Below are 25,318 nucleotides of genomic sequence, written 5' to 3' on the forward strand. Positions count from 1 at the left end.
AGAAAAAATACTTTTATAAATTAATATCAGTAGTAAGCTACTAAGTTTCAACCTAAACTTATCATTAAAATCACGTAGAAAATTCAATGTACTCCTTATCAAAAATGCTAACATTTGGGAACTGAATTTAAAGTCACAAATTAAAAGAGAGAAATGATACAGGAAAAAAAAAAAATTGAAACGAATTAGATCATTTTAAGTGACATTTTATGTAAATAAATGGCTTACTGATTACTGAGAATGCTCAGTTTTTAAAGTAATCACAAAAACTATTTCTCAACAACAAAAAAAGGTCATAATATAATTCCAAATTCAAATAGGAGAAAATACTTTTCTGAGGAGAAAGAAATTTAATTTTTTATTTCTTCACATTACAGAACTATCAACATTTAAAGTTTATTGACATATAATAAACACAGCATAACACTTATGACATTTTAGAATACTTTAAAATGTTGTTTAAAACTACAGACTATAATATGCAATTTGGGCAGCATTTTAAGTATTGTCCCTACATGTTTCAATGCTAATAACACTGATTTAAATATCTAGTAATATTGATTTAAATTTTAAAGTATAAGAATTCTCATAAAACAATGTAATTATTAATGTTCATGGAAATCTTTCATTAAAAAAAACAGAACAATATAACTTAGTTCGATTCAAAGACCTTTAATTTACCTATGAAATAATCAATAAATAAAAGTTGGTATGATTAAAACCAACAGTGGAAACAATGTCAGACTTTATTTTTTTGGGCTCCAAAATCACTGCAGACTGCAGCCATGAAATTAAAAGACGCTTACTCCTTGGAAGGAAAATTATGACCAACCTAGATAGCATATTAAAAAGCAGAGACATTACTTTGCCAACAAAGGTCCGTCTAGTCAAGGCTATGGTTTTTCCAATGGTCATGTATGGATGTGAGAGTTGGACTGTGAAGAAACCTGAGCATCAAAGAATTGATGCTTTTGAACTGTGGTGTTGGACAAGACTCTTGAGAGTCCCTTGGACTGCAAGGAGATCTAACCAGTCCATCCTGAAGGAGATCAGTCCTGGGATTTCTTTGGAAAGACTAATGCTAAAGCTGAAACTCCAGTACTTTGGCCACCTCATGCGAAGAGTTGACTCATTGGAAAAGACTCTGATGCTGGGAGGGATTCGGGGCAGGAGGAGAAGGGGTGACAGAGGATGAGATGGCTGGATGGCATCACCGACTCGATGAACGTGAGTCTGGGTGAACTCCGGGAGTTGGTGATGGACAGGGAGGCCTGGCGTGCTGTGATTCATGGGGTCGCAAAGAGTGGGATACGACTGAATGACTGAACTGAACTGATGATTAAAACATTGCTTTTACATGGAGCCCAACATAATATGGATTAAATTATTTCTCATTAAAGATAACTATATTTTAAATGAAATCTTAAAACATCACTAAGTTTGGCACAAACTTTAAGAAAAGGAATACACTATTAATATTACTAGAAATTTCATATTATATTTAAGTGGAAGAAGATACTACCTCAATTAGTAAAGCAAATGTTTCAGAGTAAATGAACCATCTTTCACAAAAAATGGTGTTTTGGTTACCTATGTTTTAAGCTGCTAAGTTTTGTGGTTGTTTGTTATGCAGCAATAGATGACTGTTAATTTAAAGCTGTATTTCATAAGGTTTTCTTTAATTAATAGTAGGTATGTACATGGACAAATAAACTGTAGAAATTGTACACTAGAAATGGATAAAATGGACCAAATTACTAACATGCTAAGAAAGTATAATAATCGTCTAATATAAAATGCTTGAGAATATTAAGTTTCATTAGTCCTTACTCACCTAGATGTAATAACATCTATTTCATACGAATGAACAGACACTTCTAAAGAAAAGCTTTATTTTCTGAGGATATTCTCATTAACCATTTTGTTTTCCTGATTTTACTAATCTTTTTGAAATCACATGTCATAAAAATCATCTAATCCAATCACCTTATTTTATTAAAAAATTTGAAAAAGTGAGATCCAGTGAAGATAACTAAAGCGTCCTAAATCCACTGCTAGTCAGTTTCAGAGGAAGATTAGACCTACATTCCCAGATTCCCTTTTTTAGCATTCTTTGCAAATGGCAACCCACTCCAGTGTTGTTGCCTGGAGAATCCCAGGGACAGCAGAGCCTGGTGGGCTGCTGTCTATGGGGTCACACAGAGTCGGACACAACTGAAGTGACTTAGCAGCAGCAGCACTATATAGTCGGAGAAGGCAATGGCAACCCACTCCAGTACTCTTGCCTGGAAAATCCCATGGTCGGAGGAGCCTGGTAGGCTGCAGTCCATGGGGTCGCTAAGAGTCGGACATGACTGAGCGACTTCACTTTCACGCATTGGAGAAGGAAATGGCAACCCATTCCAGTGTTCTTGCCTGGAGAATCCCAGGGGCGGCCTGGTGGGCTGCCGTCTATGGGGTCATACAGTATTAATACTTTAATGCAGTTATGGCTCTGAAGGGATTTATTGCAACAGTCTTGTAAGAAGTTTTTTCAAGTACAGGAGCTAAGACATTATGCATACAAATAAGTCCTCCAATAAAAATTCTTCTATTAACTTTTAACTTATTCAAATTGTTTCTAAAATTTTACAAATTACAAAACAGGAAAAATCTTCAGTAATTCTTACCTGATTGCTGTTATATCATACATTATAACTTAAAGATACTTAAATAAAAAATACTGGTATCACTATTCAGGGTTTAGTCAAGGGTCACAAAGACACTATTCACTTGTTCATATCAGCACTGCTCTTGTAACTTCTAGTGAGCAAAAGCTGGAGTGAATTGAACAGTTCAATTACTTACATAAAGTACGTAGGATGTAGTGGAGTCATAAGAATGTGATCATATTTAAATTTAAGAAAGGATTTAAGTTCTATTTATTGTTTAATAATCGTAACTCAAAACAATATATTTAATGTGTAAGTTTCACAAATATCAGGTGATAGAAGGAAAAAATATTAAAAAAGATACTTCATACATATTGATGTTATATTTGACTATATATAATCATAATTCATAAGAAATTATATTATTGGCATACACATCTACATATAATTATCATAGCAGCCACAAATTTTAAGTAAGACAGAATTAACGCTTCATACACTCTAAAGAGTATTCAAGGGACAGAGCAGAAATTAATGATCTAATTTAAACTGTTATGCAATGAGTTGTGATGATTATTTTTTCTAATACCTATAATAAAGAAATTGGTAAAATTTTAGCTTTTTCTAGTACATATTCAAATATAGGTAATGAACATTCTTATGAATGGAACTTAAGAGTAAAAAAAAATTCAGAAGAAAGGCTGAGATTCTTTTCTGAAGTGGTTGTTCTTTCAAAATAAAATGACAAATGTACAATAATCAAAACTGACAAATGCTGCAAAGTAATACCTCAAACCCGTTTGACAGCTCTTTTTCAAATCTGCTTTTGGCTCAACTCTGAGGATATAATTCAGACTAAAGATGAACATGTGCAGGCTCTAATCAGCTATGACTGTCCTAGAAATCTGGGTCTCCTCTAGTGTGGAATTAAGGTGACTACTGGTTCCTATTTTTAAAACTCGCTTGATTCTCTAAACAAATTGTAAAGACTAGCTAGGAATTTACAAAGGTGCATAGTACTACAAATCTTAATGCTCTAATCAACTATTGAACCATCCCTCACACTGGCTCTAAAATGAGAAACTTCTAAGTAGTCCAATTTCATATCATTTTCCTGAATAGTGGGTCTTAAACTTTCTGGCTTTCAAATATAGGTATCCTTTTTTAGAAACTGGGTGATAGAAATATGGTTGTCAATTTTCCATTTTGTCATTTTTAGAGAATAAAACACAACTCCCATCCATTACCCAAAAGTATATTAAAACAGAAAGGATAACTTAGTAACAGAAAAATAGGAGGAAAAAAAATTCTAAATAAATTTTTTTAATTTTATGAAAAATTCATTACCTATATTATCTATCTGTATATAGAGTCTTCTGTTTACCACAGACTAGCATGGGTCTAAGATTGAGACTATTTAAAATCCGTTGGATTCCAAAAGATAAATTAATCTAACCAATTTTCTATTTTTCCTCCTTATTCTTCAATTCCTGTTTTCTGCATCACTTTGGAAAAGAAGCAGCAGAAAGAACTGTTTACACTGACAGAAATTTCTAGCTCTGGCTACTTGATTCACAGGACTTGCAAGATTACTTATGTCTTGCACAAAAGGGTAGCACCAAACTGCCTTACCTGTCTACAGCACCACTTGCAGGGGAGGGGGAGGAGGCAGTTCTTTAGGTAGGGCAGTGCAATGCTTCCTCCTCTTCTGCAAGCAGTGCTGGAGATGCTGTAGAAGGAAGGGCATCAATGAGAGGTATGGAAGAAACGGTGGAGGGCATGAGGAAAGTTTGTTCAAAGCCCACCTATGTTATATACAGTGCCCAAGGTATCAATGTCTCTATCAGTAAAGGTATGTATTATAGTATCTAACACTAAATGTGATCAACTTAAAATATATGTCACTGGTAGGTTCTATTTTTAGGAGATGACTAGCACGTAAAATTTAGCATGTGGATAAAAAATATACTTCAAAAACATGTATCAAAATAAATCTTAGTTTCAGCCTTCATTCTGAATTTTTTAGTTGTCTAGGTTCCAATAAAATATACTTAGGGAAGCATATTTTAGTAAACAATATTTCAATTCTAAAAACAGAAACAGTTTCTTAAAATTCACAAAAAGACTTTTAGCTGCAGTAGGTAGATTTTTTTTTTCCTTAATTGGATTACATAGCCTTTAATGTCCTTTAAAGTCTACAATTATGTGATTAAAATAAATTAGTATGTTGAAATTTAGGATAACTACTAAAATTCTGAAAATATTCTACATTAAGAATGCTTAAATAACACACCCTATAATTATTTAAATACTATTTAGAATATCTCTCTATTGGCAACAAATGCTTTAGTGTATATTTTTATCAAATTATTTAATGATAAGCTCTGCTCAAGACACTTGTGCCATGTGCATTATCAACCAAATAATAGTATTCATAACAAATTCATCTTATAGTTCGTTTAACTTGTCTAAGTGAAAATAAGATGCATTCCATTTGCACTATGTAGTCTCTGGGGCCATATTTCAATTATTCTTCTGACACAGCATAATGACATATAATTAGTTTGTAATCCTGCCAAGAAATTTTACACATTTTCTATAAGAAGCGTCAAGCTAATTCAGTAGCAGTTAAGTAAGTTATTGTGCTTTTAAGACACTCATCTGTCTAAAACAACCTACTGAAATATATTTAATGTTGAGGTTACCCTATCATTTCAACAACTCATATAGATAAAGCTATGTAATAACAATGACAGAAGCGAGTTCAAGCCTCAAATTAAGACAAATCATAAGTGTAAATTATTGGAAGGAGCAATGCTAGCAACTTTCAAAAGATGGCATTTCATGCATATGATTATATCATACATTTGTCAAAAAAAGTGTAGCTTAAAAATTTTGAGATGCCATTATTTATAATGCTAACATCTGTTTGAATAAGTGAACAAAAAGCTTCCCAATCTTTTCTCAGGCACTTTCACTACCAAGCAAGTATGGATTCAAACTGATAAGCCACTATATTTAATATCATCAATCTGAATATGACAAAAAATGCTGGCCATTTAGAATTATTCAGAATGAAGAAGATATTTAGAAATTTTCATATAAAGTCATACACATCCAGAGTCTTTATATGAGGAAGTATGTGACAGTATAACTGTATAAACAATTTATAGCTAACAATAGGACTTTTTTCAGGCTGGCTACTATACTGATTTCTAAGAACTTGTTAGCTTTTACTTTTAGAATATTTATATAAAACCTTACCAATTATACCAGTTAGTTAATTTAAAAAGTGCAATCAATATTGTTCTAGTGCATATTTTTGCTTTACTACTAAATATAACCAAACACTGAGTTCCTTGAATAAAAAAATGTACCCACCTCACAAAATAATGTAAGCTTGTCATCTGGTAAAAGACCATTAGCTTCATCAAGCAAAAAATCTCTTCGAATGAATTTTTTAAAACCCCAGTCCTTCCCTTGTACAAATCGATACGCTCTTTGGCTTTCTGGTGGAAAATACAATATAAGTTTAAATAAAACAAGTATTCACGAAACATTCTGCTAATAATAACAATTAAATGAATGTGCAAAAACAGGACTTGACCAATACATCCATCATAGAAATTACAGATATGTGTTTTCATAAGTAAAATGGTAAGAGTAACACTAGATAGAATCAGATCATTTCACAGTACTACCACAAATTCTGGCTATTATCAATGAGCTCACTTCCAGATTCCTAGATATCTAAGTAGAAGAAAAGCCAGATCAAATCTCAAGGAGAAATAAGAGATCTTTCAAACAATCTAAGCCATTTAATAATAAAGTAGGATCAAAACACATTGGCAAAGGCATAGTATTTATTATCTAATATCAGAACCAGATTAGAAATATTAATTTCTTGCTTCTTCCTTTAAAAAAAGGATGCTCTAAATCACTAGGGCCTTCCTGGTGATAATTCCTGGTGATATGAGCTTTCCTGGGATAACCATCCCACTGATATAAGTTTTATGGAACTAGAGAAAAATCCATTAACTGGAGAAAAAAGCTAAAAAAAAGTCCCCTATCATTGCTTAGGTCTTTAAACATAATCCCATTACCTCTAAAAACAATTTTCATCAAGGTCCACAAGATGGTTTTAGTGTGATGGGTAAAATATTTAATAAATGTCTAAAGTAAATGTTTCTTATGCCTTATATAAACAGGTTAACAACTATATATTATGAAATAAACAAGGTCCTTTCTATATTCACTATTGCTATACAAATTGAAGGTAGAAAACCAGTAATACATCTAATTGAGATACTCCATTTTATGGACTAAATGTATACCATTAAAAGTTTAATGTTGAAACCCTACCCAAAGTGTAATGGTATTAAGAGGCCAATGACTGGGACTAGATGAGATTGTGAGGGTAGAGATGCTCATGAATGGTGCTCTTATAAGAGACTGCACAAGCTCCGTAGTCCTTTCCACCATGTGAAGACACAATGCAACGTGGGCAGGTCTGTAAGTAGAGTCTTCACTAGAATCTGACCATGCTAGAACTCTGACCTTAGATTCTCGGCCTCTAGATTTGTAAAAAATAAACGTCTGTTGCTTATAGGCCACCCAGTCTTATGCTACTTTCTTACAGCAGCCTGAACTAAGACATTATCTTATCTTACATGTCAGAATTATGAAAATTCATGTGAAACTATGTATTACTTCAGCAAGGAGATATAGTATTTAAAATGTGTTTTGGAAAGTTTTTTTGTAATGATGTTACTTGATTTTGTTAATCCCTTCTAGAAATCACTTAAAATTTAATGCACAATATATCTTCCTACTATACACACTGTACATTTTCTATAATGATCTTTTACTATGAAGTGCCAGGCTACATTTTTAGCTGGCTATAATTCAGAGGCTTGAACTGAATTTAACAGGTTCTAAGACTAAGAAGAACTGTTTCCTTTCAGTCACTGTTTAGTCCACTGCTCAAAAAAATTACAGTGACAAAATATCAGGGCATTGAAACACCATTCACATTGTTCTTTAGATTTTATTGTCTGGCAAAAATGGCAAGGAAGAAAAAGAAATGCTTTCTGAACGCTTATTATATATGCCAGGCACTGAACCAGGTACCTTGTCCTAACAGCAGCTATTTTTACAAGTGAAAAATGAATATCATTTTAGGACATGAAAAATTTAAATATGATTTAAAACTAATTTTACACGTCTTATGAAGACTTAGTAAAACAACTGTAACTTTACCCTGGCATTTAAGATTATCAGCCAAAATGAAATGTTTTTGGTTAAGCAGATTTTAGGAAAAAAAATCCTAAGTTTTTCTAGGTAAAAGTGCAAAAGTCACAGTACATGTACACAGTTACATAAAGACGTCTTCCAGTCAGTTTGGAAATCACTTACCCATTGCTTTTGTTTCTTCCCTTTTAGCATTCAGAAGGGAAAATTTGAATTTTGCTCGAACTTCACTTTTTGGACAGCTGACTAAAAGCAAATATAAGGACAAGTAGTCTTTACTTTCATCATCTAATCCCTTTGGATTTACTCTCAGGCACCTAAAATAAAACAATAGGCTCACATGGAGGAAGATAATAGTTTAAACATTCAAGAGAGACGCAATACTGAAATCATCTGTTAAATAATCTAAATAATACAACAGATTTCCTGTCAATATTCTCACAGTTCTTTATAATTCTCTATACCACTAGGAACTTATTATAAATCAAATGTAAAATCTGACAAATATCCATTTAGAAACTAACAATGAATCTATAAAGTGCTAATGATTACATCAAAAACAAATATCTGAAAAAACCAAAAATCTTACCATTTCATTTTGTCACTGGGGCTAGATGAGAATGTTGAACTTTTTAACACTTCACCCATTTCTTCTCGACAAAAACTGAAGTTATTAATGGTCCACATGTAGGAAAATTTTACTACTTTAACCTGGAACATTCAGAAAACAACTTTTACAATGATGACTTTTACATTCTTGACTTGTCACATGTTGAACATCCTATGACTCATCTCCTAACACTTCTAATAACAATGCTGAAGTGCTTCATAATATTCTCAAAATAGTATACAATACCTAGCATAAAGTAAGGCATTTTTTAATAGCATGTACCTGTGTATAACACCAGCTTTCTGCTATAGGACCGATAGACATATCTCCAGAGAGAGGTGGGGTGGGTTCCCGAGACATTGCCACTTTATTGCAGTCTTCTAAGATGTATGCAATATCCCACACAGGTGAGTACTTTACTACAAAGAAAAGAAGTTTCATTTAATAATCACTAAGTTTAACTGAATCAAGACGGAAGAAGTATTTAAACAGTCATAAAACAATTATTTTCTCAAATTATATTATGAGGAAATGTGATTTCATTTAAATTAATGAAAAATAATTTTTTAAGAAATAAATCATAAGCCTTTATGCCATGTAATACTTGAATCTAAATGAAGTTAATACTTACAGAAGCTATTTTACAAAGGCATACTTAAGTTATCACAAATCAAAAATAAAATACTGTAACAGCAAGATCATAAACATAAAAATCACATGGAAACTTACTGACAGCAATGAATATCTGATTCACTTTCCTTCACCTTTCTATTGACATATATGTGAAAATCAAAAGGGTTAGAAAGTTAGAACAGCCCTGGAAACTACAAATATCACTTACTCATCTGTCAGAGCTCAAAGCTTTGATCAACTATAAACAAAGAATGTGACCTAACAGGCAATGCTGAAGAATTATATTTCACAGAACTCTACCTCTATCTCAGACACACAGGTTCTCTAATAAGACTCTGTCCACATCGGTGTTTCCTACCAGATAACATCTACTGTATCATAAAATTTCTTCCCAATTAGCTGTTCTTGAACTATATCCATTTGGACACACAATCATCATAACCTGGCCAGGACATTAGTAACTAGATGATGCTTTCCAATTTGGAAAAGTCTATAAAAGAAAGAAGCAAAATCCAAAAGATATACATAATTATTGTACTTTCAGGGGTATGGATGGTTTCAAGATTACATTCTAATACAAAGATTCAAGTCTGGAGAACTCTTTTTCATTTAAGAATAATTAATGAGTGAAGAAAACCATATGAGTCCTATAAGAAGAAACTACTAAAGGAAAAAAGGGAAGGATTTCATTCAAAATGCAGAATAGTTGCTCTGAGTAAGTATCACGCTCCATTAAAGGAACAAGAATCAAGATGGCCCCATTCTTCTTCTCATTGTTAAGTACATATAGGAAAAAGGATTAATTATTACAGAGTTCTAAGGAGAAAGGGGCTGTAGCAAAAAAGATTCTACACTATGTCAGGTTTTTATTCCTTTATGATTAAATTATTTCCCCTTTCAATAATGGCATCTATACTAATATACTGACCCAAATGTTATTTATGTAGGTTCCTCACATACGGAAGAGTTCCTATCGTATCACATACTTGGAGCACAATGCAATAAACTAGGGAACCAGCAAAGTAGCCAGACAAGAAAGTCAGGATGATAACACTGGGAATGTTCTATGAGGAGCACTTGTAAGATAACGACCATTAAAGGAGAGGTGAAGAAGAGAGAAGGTGAAGATGCTCCTTAATGAAGCAAGAAGAGAGGAGATAAATGGTTGGAGGTAGAGTCTCAAAGAAAAGTGAATACACAATTTAAGAGTATTGTACACTGTCACTTTAACAATTATTCACTTCTACATAAAAATTAGGTACTTCTCTTAATGAAGTACCTCCAGTTGTTGTCTTCAATTACTTTTATAAACTACAATTGGTTATTTACGTTTGAAAACAGAACAGCAGACTGACAGTCACAACAGGGAGCTGAGATCACTAATAAGAGTACTGTTGTTTTAAAGATGTTGGTTCCCCTTCCACATTTAAACAGTTTTATTGTGGTATAATTTACATATCACAAAATCCACTCATTTTGAATGTACAGATCAATGATTTTTAGTGAGTTTAGTTATATAGCTGTGCATTTATATAGTTTTAGAGTACTTTCAGTATCCCCAAAAGTCCTTCCCACTCCCAAATTTAGGGAACCACTAATGTGCTCCCCATAGTTATATGTTATCTAGAAATTCCATGTAAACAGAATTGTACAATATGTAGTTTTATGTCTGGCTTCTGCTTTTTTCCCTGAATATGTATCATGGTTTCCCATTTCTTTGCACATCTCATAATACTTGGCTTAAAGCTGGACTGCAGCAACTCTGCATTATGATTTATTTTTCTATGCATGGCTGTTTTCTTCTTAGTAACTTGCTAGGACTTCACTGCAGTATCTCTCTCTACCATATTGTGCAGCTGCTGCTGATACCTGTTTGGCTTTTCATTCTTTTTTTTTTTTTGACCTGGTTTGTCCCCTTTCTTTCAAACCAAGTTTGCTACTTTCAGTTGCCAAAGCCATGGTCTTCCCACCCCCTCCTGGCCCCAGATCAAGTCCACCTTATCCGGCTGCAAAGCTCTAATTTTCCTGGCTAGCCCCATTCTAGTAAAACTACCACTGTCGTCTACTGGGCTGAAGGTAGAAACAGGAGCAGAAATATGAGTTGGATATTTCTGAGAAAACTCATAGTTAATAAATGTACCAAAAGGGCAATGATTATTGACTTACCCATGTGAAAAGAGCCCGATCCTAGTCAATACTTTTGCCAGTGATTCTGAAGCAAGCTAATAAGCCACCATGACCAATCTTGAAATCAACAAACCAACAAAAGTATTTGCAATGCATAGAGCACAAAAAGGGGGTAATTTCCCTAATATTTAATGATTTCCTAAAAATTAGAAAGAAAAAAGTAAAGAATACAAATTAATTCACAGAAAAAGAACTTCACTCATAATTATAGTAGTATAAATTAAAACTAAATTAAGAAGCCATGTTTTAACCCAGCATTATCGTAATAATCCAAAAAAAAAAAAAAATGGTTAGAGTTTAAGGATAGGCACTCTCATACACTTCTTGTGGGAATATATGTAATATTTTAATAACCTCCCTTCTCATTTTTTAATGGTAAAATTTCTGGCAAAAAGGAAAGGAAATGATACTAATAATAAGCTACTAATTTTAAAAGTATAAAAATGCCTATGTGTTATTTGATGTCCATGAGAACCAATTAGATGGTTGTCAACCAAGAATTACTTCATAAAAAATTCAGGAAAAGATGAAGAAGCAATTTGCAGGAGAATAGCTAAAAGCAGGGTGTGGGGGGAGAGTTGAATTTATAATTTGTAATTCATTTGTAATCAGTAGAGTATAAAAAAAAACCCATACCATTTTTCAATACAGTATAGTCCAAGATTCTTTTAAACTATTAATTCGTACAGCCAGGAAAACTACAGGGAAGCATATAAATGTTACTGGCAAATCTTTTCTAGGACAATTTTATAGCTAATATCAAGGGAAATTTTTTTTGGTCAGATTCATCCTAGAAATTTATCTTGAGACAAGTATTAACAACTATGGGAAAAGATAAGAATATGCCTTTAAGGACCTCACTTTAACTAGCATACATAGGCATAGCTCAAGATATTAAGGATTCAGTTCCATACCACCACAATAAAGCACTTATCACAAAACAAGTCACATGAAATTAGTCTCTTCTATAACTATGGAGACTAAATTAGCCACTATTAGAGAATAAAGTACTTTAGTTTATTTATATTATTTTTAAAAACCCTCAAGAGAGTCATTTTCAACAACTGTGTAGTATTCCTACGTGTGTTAGCCATCAAGCTTCCAGACTAATGGATTTAGTCGTTGAACTTGGAAGTACTACAAAGATGAATAACATGTAGTCCTTGTTTTGGAGAAGACTATAATACAGTAGGAGAGACAGGTACATGTGTGATTACTTTCAATATGGTAATATGATAGAGGAAGGTACAGAGAAATAATGGAGCACCTTCAGGACAGGAGGATGTGGTCCCTGAGCTGGGTTCTAAAGGAAGCAAACAAATTATAGAAGACCACAACTATAGCAGAGATTTTAATAGCAAGAGTTCTATTCTAAGACCAATGTGAATCATTGCTTTGTCATGAATTCTGTAATCTTACAGATACTGGTTCTTTCTTTTACCTATTAAAAGTTTATAGTACCTCATTTCCCAATGGTTGGTGAGTGGATAACATGAAATTTTATATATATATATATATATATATAAAAATATAAATATATATAAAGTACTTACACTTAGCTTAATGTGATTACTAGAACAGACACATAGCAAGGAAAACTTCACAGGTGACAGCTGAAGATAATTTAGGCAGTGGTGGTTAAGACTGGTAATAACCAAGATAATTTAATGTATACAAAAAGTACTTATAGGCTATCATGGGGTCTTCTACCTCTGAGTATAATGAAATAGCTTGCAAGAGAACTAAGTTATGCTGTGTAGCAGAAAAACCTGGATAAAAATAAAGTAACTATCTATTTAGAGGGATTTAAGAGCTACTCAAGCAACCAGCACAGAGGGTCCCAAGATTCCAGAGAAGAGGGAATAATTTGAAGCCAAGCTGACAAGTCTTCAGATACTTTTTTCCTAAGAATATTTGCTGAGTCTAGCCACAGTGTATAGTAGCTTTGCCTCAGATTCAGAACCACAGATACGAAGGAACTACATATGGAGGGCTGACTATAAAGCTACATGAGAATTTTCAATTGCTTAGGAGGTTGGTGCCCCTAATCTTCATTTTGTTCAGGAGTCAACTGTATTTGCTGTTTGGAGAAGACTTCAACATAGGCATCCCTCATAGATATTGTGGGTTCTAGACCACTGCAATAAAGTGAATAACACAAGTGACTGACAGAACTTTTTTCTTTTCCAGTGCATCTAAGTTATGTTTATACTATACTGTAGCTTACTAAGTGTGCAGTAGTACTCTGTTAAAAAAAAATGTCCATACATTAATTAAAAATATTTTCTTGCTAAAAATGCTAACAGCCATCTGTCAAAACCAGGTTGCCATGAACCTTCAATTTGTAAAAACAACAAAACAAACAAACAAAACAAAAAACAAAAAACCCCACATTATCTGTGAAACACAATAAAGCAAAATGCAATAAAAGTTGTGCCTGGATAAGTGTATAAAAAGATCTAGGTTAAAAAGAAAGAGAAAATATATAACTTACATCAGGTACAGCTATATTAGGATCAGATAAGAGAGATTTTAAAGCAAGAAGCATTAGGAAACATAAAGAGGAAAATAAAATGTGAAAAAAGGTCAATCATGAAAACAATTCTAAATTGTCTGTATGCAGTATGATTGATTCAAAAATAATCACAGTGGGAGACTTTAATTAGCTTATGAAAGAACAATCTTAATGACATATATAAATATGCAAACATACATATATGTATTCATATATACATATATGAATGTATATGTATATACATTTTCTGTCCCTTCCATATATACATATATTTATACGTATTTATGAAGGGTGGAAGGGACGGGAAAAGGCAAGAGGCAAGGAGCAAGACGTAATACCCAAAAGCAAAAGAATGAAATTTACTTTCAATAGCATAGGAAACATTTACCAAAACTGACCATATTGCTGCAGGATAAAGAAAGTCTTGCAAATACTGGTCACTGAAATCATTCAGAGTATAAACCTTAATTGCTGTGAGATTAAGTTAAAAATCAATAAGGCAAAGATAACTAGAAAATACCTATATCTCCAAAAATTAAAGAGATTTTTCTAAATTTATGGGTAAAGAAAGAAATCACAATGAGAATTAAAAAAGTTTGAACTGAATATTAAAGATAAGAAATGTCCAAACTTTTTAAAGATGTAGCTATAATACTCAGGAAATTTATACCTTTTGTGCACATATCAGAAAAGGCAGGCTGAAAATCAATGACTTAAGGTTCTATCTAAAAAAGCTAAAAAAAAGTAAGTAAAACCCCAAAGACTGTAGAAGGAATAACAGAGGTATGAACAGGAACCAGTGACTTGGAAAAAAATGTACAAGAGAAAAAAATACAAAGCCAAAAGCTGGCTCTTAGAAAAAAGTAGTAAGATTGACAGCTTTAGTTAGACTAACCATCAGAAGAGACAGAACCAAATTTACAACACTAAAAATAATGCTCTAAAAGATAATGAAAATATCATGAAAATGTTACATCAACTTAACTACCAACTTAGTTGATAATTTAAATAAAATGAGAAAATCACCTGAAGAACATCACTTTCTAAAACTGACATACAATGTGAAAGAAAAAATCATAAATAGTCCTGTTTTTACTTAGTGGCTACTTTGGAAAACTGCAATATCTATTAAAGCTAAATAACTAAATACCTTGAAACCCATCAATTCCACTCCTAGGTACACCATCAAAAGCATACACTCACATGTTCTTCAAAATATACGTACAAGACAGTTTATAGATTGGCCCTAGGTATAAATACAGACAAAGCAATAAAGCACTTGTGACTGCCAAAAGCTGAAAACCACCCAAATGTTCATACGTAATAGAATGGATAAACTGTGGTACATTCATATAGTGAAATATACAGCAATGAGAATGATCTATTACAACATGCAGCCTGAATGAATCTCACGAATCTCCTAAAGTTAAGCCAAAAAAGTCAAACATGCTGTATAAATCTATTCTAAGCTTTAAACAGGCAAAACTTAAGATGTAAGAAGTCAGAAGAGCAGAGGTATAAATGATAAAGTTTTGAGGAATTATGGATGATATCAAGGTTTGTAGTTTAGAAAACAGGTAAGTCAATGATAAAGGGGATTCATTTAAGTCACAATAAGAAGCTGGGTTTTGGGACAATTTAAAGAGTTTGGGAGTGGGGAAGGAAGTGGAATTATGAACACAGTCAAGAAGACCAGAAGAATATACATTTTTATTATACCTTTACATAAGTATACACACAGAAAAATGATACAATTAGTTGAGTGTTTAATTATTAGCTCCCTATGAGCCTAATCATGTAAAGATCCTACTATTATTCCAGTAGGTACTTACTAAGAGGGAATAGCTTATGGATCAGAGGAAGTTTTCTCTGCAAATGCATTTTCAGTATTATACAGAGAATCATTGTGAAAATTTATTACATAATAATCCACTTCATTAGCCCACTTTGTAGAAAGGGCTATCTAAAATGTGTAACTTTTTCCTGAATAGAAGCAATCTAATAATATCAAGAATAAATATTTTGTAAAGGCTTTTTCTTGATATATGCCAGGCTTAAGTATTTGTCTAATTTGACTCCCAAAATAACTCTATGAGGAGGGTAATCACTGTTTCTGCCAATGTTACGGGCGAGTAAAATAGAGTACAAAAAGGTTTACGTAATTTGCCCAGGATTATAATGCTAAAATTTGGCAATACCTGCCTGGCTGCCTGGATTCAAGCCTAAGCTTATACTAAATTCTTAAAGACAATCTTTCCAGCATGTTACTAACAGAAAACACACACACACACACACACAACCAAAGAAATGAAAAGACAAAGCAAAGGTAATTCATACTGTCCTCCAAACTCATATGATAGATAAATGGCCTTCTTATCAACTTTCTAATTTCTAGACATCTGGATCACATACTATAGCCAAAATGGAACCCTGAAAACAGTGCACAGTTCAAGGCAGTTAAGTGAGCACACTTAGCTGTCTCTTTTATTTCCCAACATTCCAATGAGATGAAAACACATTTTAACAAAACAATGAAGTCATAACAGGACTAGAAAATAAGGATGATATTGGTATATCAGAAATTTTGACTAGTTCAAGGTAGATAAACAGGGACAAATTAGCAGAAAAATCAATTAGATAGGAAAAGATCAGCAGAGAAACTAAAGGAGAAAAATCACAACAGACATTTGGGGAACAGTCCAAAAATGTAAAACAAAACAAAATAACAATGGTAGAAATGGAGACAATTTAGGAGATGGAATGGTACACTTAAATAATATAAGCGTCTTAGAAAAAATGGTCAGAAAATAATTCTTGTTAATTAAAAATGTAAATGATAAAATATTCAATGGGCAAGATAAACAATAAAATGTTACAATTGATGGAAACTACTCTTGATAAAAACTACTCTTGAATAGACAAACTAAAAACCCAAAGAATATAGGAAATAAGAGAAGTTAGGAAGCTGGAGATCAGATAGAAAAGATACAATATTCCAAAAGGAGACCCAACAGGTGTTCCTCAAGGGGTAACAGAAATAGGGCTTCCCTGGTGATCCAGTGGTTAAGAATCCATCTGTCAAAGCAGGGAAATTAGGTTTGATCCCTGGTCTGAGAGGATTCCACATGATGCATGGCAAATGCCTGTGTGCCATAACTACTAAGGCTATGCTCTAGGGCCTGCAAACTACAACCACTGAGCGCATGTGCCTAGAGCCTGTGCTCTGGGACAAGAGAAGCCACTGCAATGAAGTGTAGCCCTCACTTGCAAGCTGAATAAAGCACATTTTCAGATAGCAAATACTTGAAGTTTGCCATTCTATTTTGAAAATTACTCAATGAACTCTAAACATTTTTGTATGACATGACTTGATGAGTTAAAAAAAAAACATATGCTCTCAGCACACATGTCTATTTAAAATTAACATAATATTATACTAACATATGTACAAAGCATACAAAATTAAAAATAATCAGATAAAATCAAATAATTTAATTATTAATATATTGACACCCCCTAAAATGATCTTGTGAAATCCCTTTACGTGGATGCTTCTTTTGAAGACCACAGCGCTAACCAAATGAAAAAGGAATCTAAAGAAAAAAATCATGGGACTGAAAAGACAATAGAATAGGTCTTGGAAGAGAAAGAAACTGAAAAAAAAAAAAAAGAAAACTAGAAGAATCCACTAGAACTTGATATTTAGAAAATTTTCCACTGTACACAGGATTTCATTTCATTCTGTGAGGCTATTCAACTTTGTTCTATAGTAAATATTTATATTATCACATTATAAATATCTGGGTTTAAAAGTTTTAGAACTGGCCTGTAAATAAAGTAAGAGAAATTACAGTTATAGAAAAAAAAATTGCAAACACCTTGATGATGTAAAATTAACAATGAATAATAATTGAGAGACTGAAGAGAGGGAGGTAGGCAACACTGCCTAGACTATAAGCAGGTACAATTACAGTGGGAAGTAGAACTGGGAGTGGGAAGGTAGCTTCCTATTCTTTTTACTCTTAATGTAAAATGAACCTCAATATAATCATGACATTTACTTTTAAGAAGTATTATAAGCAGGAGGGGGGAGTATTTAACATGATATGCCCATTTAGAATGGCAACCCACTCCAGTGTTCCTGCCTGGAGAATCCCAGGGACGGGGAAGCCTGGTGGACTGTCTATGGGGCCACAGAGAGTCGGACACGACTGAAGCAACTTAGCAGCAGCAGCCCATTTAGAAAACTGAAATTGGTTTGCCAGTCAGTTCAGTTCAGACGTGTACTACTCTTTGCGACCCCATGGACTGCGGTACGCCAGGCCTTGCTGTCCATCACCAACTCCTAGAGTTTACTCAAACTCATGTCCATTGAGTAGGTGATGCCATCCAACCATCTCATCCTCTGTCATTATTCCCTTCTCCTCCTGCCTTCAATATTTCCCAGCATCAGGGTCTTCACAAATGAGTCAGCTCTTCACATCAGGTGGCCAAACTATTGGAGTTTCAGCTTCAACATCAGTCCTTCAAATGAATATTCAGGACTGATTTCCTTTAGGATAGACTGGCTGGATCTCCCTGCAGTCCAAGGGACTCCAAGAGTCTTCTCCAGCACCATAGTTCAAAAGCATCAATTCTTAAGCACTCAGCTTTCTTTATGGTCCAACTCTCACATACATACATGACTACTGGAAAAACCATAGCCTTGACTAGATGGACTTTTGTTGACAAAGTAACGTCTCTGCTTTTTAATATGCTGTCTAGGTTGGTCATAACTTTTCTTCCAAGGAGTAGGCATCTTTTAATTTCATGGATGCAGTCACCATCTGTAGTGATTCTGGAGGCCAAAAAATAAAGTCTGCCACTGTTTCCCCAGCTATTTGCCATGAAGTGCTGGGGCCAGATGCCATGATCTTAGTTTTTTTGAATGTTGAGCTTTAAGCCAACTTTTTCACTCTCCTCTTTCACTTCAATCAAGAGGCTCTTTGACTCTTCTTCACTTTCTACCATAACGATGGTGTCATCTGCATATATTAGGTTATTGATATTTCTCCTGGCAATCTTGATTCCAGCTTGTGCTTCAGCCAGCCTGGCATTTCACATGATGTACTCTGCATATAAGATGATTAAGCAGGGTGAAAATATACAGCCTTGACGTATCCCTTTCCCTATTTGGAACCCGTCTATTGTTCCATGTCCAGTTCTAACTGTTGCTTCCTGAACAGCACACAGATTTCTCAGGAGGCAGGTAAGGTGGTCTGGTATTCCCATCTCTTTCAGAATTTTCCACAGTTTGTGGTGATCCACACAGTCAAAAGCTTTGGCATAGTCAATAAAGCAGAAATAGATGTTTTTCTGGAACACTTGTGCTTTTTCGATGATCCAGTGGATGTTGGCAATTTGATCTCTGGTTTCTCTGCCATTTCTAAAATCAGCTTGAACATCTGGAAGCTCACGCTTCACATATTGCTGAAGCCTAGCTTGGAGAATTTTGAGCATTACTTTGCTAGCATGTGAGATGAGTGCAACTGTGCAGTAGTTTGAACATTTTTTGGCATTGCCTTTCTTTGGGATTGGAATGAAAACTGACCTTTTCCAGTCCTGTGGGCACTGCTGAGCTTTCCAAATTTGCTGCCATATTGAGTGCAGCACTTTCACAGCATCATCTTTCAGGATTTGAAATAGCTCAGTTGGAATTCCATCACCTCCATGAGCTTTGTTCGTAGTAATGCTTTCTAAGGCCCACTTGACTTCACATTCCAGGATGTCTGGCTCTAGGTGAGTGATCACACCATCGTGATTATCTGGGTTGTGAAGATCTTTTTTGTAAAGGTCTTCTGTGTATTCCTGCCACCTCTTCCTAACATATTCGGCTTCTGTTAGGTCCAAATGATTTTTGTCCTTTTTTGAGCCCATCTTTGCATGAAATGTTCCCTTGGTATCTCTAGTTTTCTTGAAGAGATCTTTAGTCTTTCCCATTCTATTGTTTTCCTCTATTTCTTTGCATTGATCACTGTGGAAGGCTTTCTTATCTCTCCTTGCTATTCTTTGGAACTCTGCATTCAAATGGGTATATCTTTTCTTCTTTGCTTCTGGCTTTTCTTCTTTTCATAGCTATTTGTAAGCCCTCCTCAGACAGCCATTTTGCTTTTTTGCATTTCTTTTTCTTAGGGGACAGCCTTGATCACTGTCTCCTGTACAATGTCACGAACCTCCATCCATAGTTCATCAGGCACTCTATCAGATCTAGTCCCTTAAATCTATTTCTCACTTCCACTGTATAATCATAAGGGATTTGATTTAGGTCAGACCTGAATGGTCTACTGGTTTTCCCTACTTTCTTCAATTTATGTCTGAATTTGGCAATAAGGAATTCATGATCTCAGCCACAGTGAGCTCCCGGTCTTGTTTTTGCAGACTGTATAGAGCCTCTCCATCTTTGGCTGCAAAGAGTATAATCCGTCTGATTTCAGTGTTGAGCATCTGGTGATATACATGTGTAGTCTTATCTTGCGTTGTTGGAAGAGGGTGTTTGCTATGACCAGTGCATTCTCTTGGCAAAACTCTAATAGCCTTTGCCCTGCTTCATTCTGTCCTCCAAGGCCAAATTTGCCTGTTACTCCAGGTGTTTCTTGACTTCCTACTTTTGCATTCCAGTCCCCTATAATGAAAAGGACATCTTTTTTGGGTGTTAGTTCTAAAAGGTCTTGTAGGTCTTCATAGAACCGTTCAACTTCAGCTTCTTCAGCATTATTGGTCAGGGCATAGACTTGGATTACCGTGATATTGAATAGTTTGCCTTGGAAACCAACAGAGATCATTCTGTCATTTTTGAGACTGCATCCAAGTACTGCATTTCAGGCCCTTTTGTTGACTATGATGGCTACTCCATTTCTTCTAAGGGATTCCTGCCCACAGTAGTAGATATAATGGTCATCTGAGTTAAATTCACCCATTCTAGTCCATTTTAGTTTGCTTTTATCCCTAGAACATCAACATTCACTCTTGCCATCTCCTGTTTGACCACTTCCAATTTGCCTTGATTCATGGACCTAACATTCCAGGTTCCTGTGCAATATTGCTCTTTACAGCATCAGACCTTGCTTCCATTACTAGTCACATCCACAACTGGGTGTTGTTTTTGCTTTGGCTCCATCTCTTCATTCTTTCTGGAGTTATTTCTCCACTGATCTTCAGTAGCATACTGGGCACCTTCCGACCTGGGGAGTTCATCTTTCAGTGTCCTATCTTTTTGCCTTTTCATACTGTTCATGGTGTTCTCAAAGGAAGAATACTGAAGTGGTTTGCCATTCCCTTCTCCAGTAGACCACATTTTGTCATAGTCAGTTCACATTAAATATACCTACCACCTTTTATCACGTACTCCCCTTCATTTATTGTCTTTTATGACTGAGATTTAGGTGCACAGTTTTGTTTTTAACGTAAACTATGATCTCCATGAAGGTTTTTCTCTTCATTTCTGCAGTGCAAGGCCTAGAGTCTATTTTTTAAAAAGAAGGAAGGGACTAATTAAATGGTCTGAGGAATTAATGGACTAGCTAAGTCAAACCTAGATGCAAAAAGAGAATAGCCATCTTGTAGCTGTAATTCACTTAAACCAGTTTATTTCAAGTTTACTAAAGTTCACTAAAGTGTATATAACACAGAGAGAAAGGCTTCTCTTTGAAACAGAAACAGCTGTGACTCTAAGGAGAGTGATTAGACTCAGTGGCATCACACCTAGACACAGGTACTGGTAAAAGTCTTTGGGGAACAAGAACAGGGGGTGATAAAGGATACAGCAATGGAAATATTCTGAAACCTGGAGAGAGAAAAAAAAAAGCTGGCTAAGGGTGGAAAGACCCTTCTTTCCTCCTGATTATATATACTCCTATATAAGAGGAAAGAGCTGGGGAGAGCGGGAGGAGGGTTTTGGCATCCAGGAGTTACAGCCAACGATGATGAAATTACACAGGGCCTTACTCCCCGCCTTTCCCCACCACAGGGGTTGAGCAAATACTACCTTTTACTTTATAGTCTACTTTGTTGTTATTGTGTTAGTTACTCAGTCATGTCTGATTCTTTGTGACCCCATGGACTGTAGCCTGCCAGGCTCTGTCTATGGAGTTTTCCAGGCAAGAACACTGGAGTGGGCAGCCATTTCCTTCTCCCCAGGGGATCTTCTCGACCCAAGGATCAAATCCCAGGTCTCCTGCATTGCAGGCAGATTCTTTACCATCTGAACTACCAGGAAAGCCCCAGTCTACTTTACCTGGGCCTTTAACTTTTTCCTATTTTGGCTATTAACAGAGGCCTAAGTGAAGTAATTGTTGACAGTCTGAACTCTCTGCCCAGAATAAAAGGTGACTTTTCTTTAGAATTTGGTAATTTGAAGTTTCTGTAAATCAAAAGCAGACTATCTGTAACTTGATATAGTCCAAATAAGTAGTTCCAGCCTCTTACATAATTACAAATGGTAGACTCACAGCTTTATATTTCTCTAGGGCAGTGATTCTCAAATTTAATTGTGCATGAGAATCACCTGGAAGGCTTGTTAAAGCAGAATATTGAGCCCCAATCCCAGGGTTAATGGTTTAGTGGGTCTGGGTCAGGCCCCAGAATTTACATTTCTAACAAGTCTCAGGTAGTGCTGATGGTGCTGATCTAGGAATTTCACACATTTCTAGTGTGAGGATTAGACTAGAAAGCTATTAATACCAATAATACATTCATCTCATCATCACTGCTGCAGCTATCCATTTGTCCTCCACTTATGACTCAGTCTTCACAGACTTCCGTCTACAGGCAGACTCAATATTCTACCTAGGTATTATTCTGAAAGACTAGGCTAGCTTTCAACTTCTTTGTCCCAGGGTTTTATTCCAGTGTTATGGCACCTCTTTTGAAATCTGTAACATCCTCTAACACCAATAGTAAGGAAGAAATTTTAATTATACATATATGGAAACTTAATTAGAACAGACAAAATAGACTTTTTAAGACCAACTCTTTCTCTATTTGATAAGTCCTAAAAGTCATTAATACTTGCTGGGGAAGGTTTGTACACAAGCAGGAATTTAAAACCTCTGCTTACTGTTGCCTTATCATTCAACACCAAGGTTCTCCTTAAAAAAAAAACAAAACAAAAATAAAACAGAGAGGAACCCCTGTGTGCACACACTGTAATCCCACAAAAATCACTACATTTCTGTTGATTTAACTTTTTTTTTTTAAAGGAGTAAAAGTAAAAATCATTTAACATTTCTCGACAGAGACACACTATAGTTTATCTTAATAAAGGTAAAAATGGAAAAAAGCTCTGGAGTCTGTGTTGAGAGACCTGGATTCTACCCCTAGTCCCTTTAGGCTTCAGATCACATACGCTCTTGCACAGCACTGAGCTTTTGGCTAAACAAAGCATTCAGGGCAAGAATCACTAAATGTGATCCAGTTTTATCATAAGCTTATAAAGGAAGACTCATACACTGTAGACCAAGAGGTACTCGGTATCACTACATGGTCTCCTCACAGGGCAATCAATGACATTCTTGGGGAAAAAATAAACTACCAATCACTTCAAAACCTGATTGCTTTTCCTGTAGCATTACATATTAAGGACACTCTGGATCTTTGGCAACCATTCAAAAAAAATCATCATTTAGTCCAGGTTCGATGCACAATACTGGATGCTTGGGGCTGGTGCACTGGGACGACCCAGAGGGATGGAATGGGGAGGGAGGAGGGAGGAGGGTTCAGGATGGGGAACACATGTATACCTGTGGCGGATTCATTTTGATATTTGGCAAAACTAATACAGTTACGTAAAGTTTAAAAATAAAATAAAATTAAAAAAAAAAACACACACAAAAAAACAACTAGACATGTATGTCATGCTAGTTGCTACAAGCTCATTTGTTTTCTTATTACTTATGTAAATAACTTAGAGACAAGGCACAATAAGAAAATTAGAAGCCCAGACAGATCTGTATTAACGGCCATATTCCCTTAAAAATATATGAAGCACATAATTTCACTTTTTAAAAGGAGGCTATTTCCAGAAATCTTATAAAGACAGTATTGGGATTTTAAAAAATCAGCCTTATTTAAATGCTTAGCATGGCACTTTATAACTATGTTCATTAAACTTCATGAAGTAAGATTTTAAATTATAGTGATATATAAACTGTGGTGAACCAAAAAAGGGCAAAACTAGCAGTCAGGAGACGACTCAGTATGGCAAGCTGCAAGACCACTAACCTATTATTTTTTTTGTTTTTACTCATTCATTTGTTCCTTTATAGTCTATTTCTCTCAGCCCCTCCCCAATCACTGACTTGTGCTCTACACTGAGCACAAGTGGAGGAAACAAGAAAGGAAGACATAATATGAACTAGATCTCCCAAGTCCCTTCAGGTAAAACCTTTATCAGGGCTCTAATTTATAAACTATAACAACACTTTTTTCTCAAACTCGAGAGAAGCTATCTCAATGAACAATAGATAAGTTAACCATATCTCTTCTTTAAGCACCAATAGTGTTTTAATCTGTCCACCTTAATTGCCACTTCTGTAAAACATTTACTAACCAAACACTTAAGTTTATTCCCATTCCATTTTCTTCAGCAAAATGAATAATTCCTTAGCTACTACCCAAACACTTTCATAACCAATGCCTCACATACAGAATTAATCAAATGTAGTTATTAGTATAGTAATCCATAAGATTTTACTTCATAGTTTAGAATTTTATTCTTACACATATTATCTCATTTGATCCTTTAAACAACTAAATGAAGTAGCTACTTCTACAGAGAAACTGAAAAAGAGAAGTAATATGATCTAAAGTCACAGAGTTAAAAAACAAAACAAAACAAAAACCCAAAAAAGTAACTCAGAAATTGAATCCAGGATTCTTAATTGGAAATACTACAGTTTTTCAATTCATCAAACAGGAAGAACTCCTTGAGATGATTCTATTTTCAACTTTACATAACTACTGCCTATTGTATAAGATGGCATATACTAAGCAAAGACATACTGACTCGATTTGAAGTCAACTATATGCAGGTCAGGAAGCAACAGTTAGAACTGGACATGGAACAACAGACTGGTTCCAAATACGAAAAGGAGTAGGTTAAGGCTGTATATTGTCACCCTGCTTATTTAACTTCTATGCAGAGTACATCATGAGAAACGCTGGGCTGGAAGAAGCACAAGCTGGAATCAAGATTGCCGGGAGAAATATCAATAACCTCAGATATGCAGATGACACCACCCTTATGGCAGAAAGTGAAGAGGAACTAAAAAGCCTCTTGATGAAAGTGAAGGAGGAGAGTGAAAAAGTTGGCTTAAAGCTCAACATTCAAAAAACGAAGATCATGGTATCTGGTCGCATCACTTCATGGGAAATAGATGGGGAAACAGTGGAAATAGTGTCGGACTTTATTTTTTGGGGCTCCAAAATCACTGCAGA

At 34.8% G+C, this 25,318-nt stretch overlaps 1 protein-coding gene across 10 annotated transcripts in view; it reads right to left on the reverse strand.

Annotated features, from left to right (window-relative positions):
- SPOPL (speckle type BTB/POZ protein like) overlaps positions 1-25,318 on the reverse strand; it is a 58,191-nt gene that overhangs the window by 12,463 nt on the left and 20,410 nt on the right. For 5 of the 10 annotated variants that reach the window (XR_008711977.1, XM_055572698.1, XM_055572692.1 and 2 more), the window contains exons 2-6: positions 11,311-11,470; positions 8,794-8,930; positions 8,491-8,612; positions 8,067-8,218; positions 6,033-6,160 (exon numbers count right to left, since the gene is read on the reverse strand). Coding sequence is in view for 9 of the 10 variants with exons in the window: in XM_055572698.1 (XP_055428673.1) it covers positions 6,033-6,160; positions 8,067-8,218; positions 8,491-8,612; positions 8,794-8,930; positions 11,311-11,314 (543 nt within the window). In the remaining variant the exon portion in view is untranslated. Of the gene's footprint in view, positions 1-4,283; positions 4,381-6,032; positions 6,161-8,066; positions 8,219-8,490; positions 8,613-8,793; positions 8,931-11,310; positions 11,471-25,318 lie in introns of those variants that run through there. The other 5 variants (XM_055572693.1, XM_055572695.1, XM_055572696.1 and 2 more) reach the window with 4 other exon arrangements.

The sequence above is a fragment of the Bubalus kerabau genome, chromosome 3 (genome assembly GCF_029407905.1).
Source record: "Bubalus kerabau isolate K-KA32 ecotype Philippines breed swamp buffalo chromosome 3, PCC_UOA_SB_1v2, whole genome shotgun sequence".
NCBI lineage: Eukaryota > Metazoa > Chordata > Mammalia > Artiodactyla > Bovidae > Bubalus > Bubalus kerabau.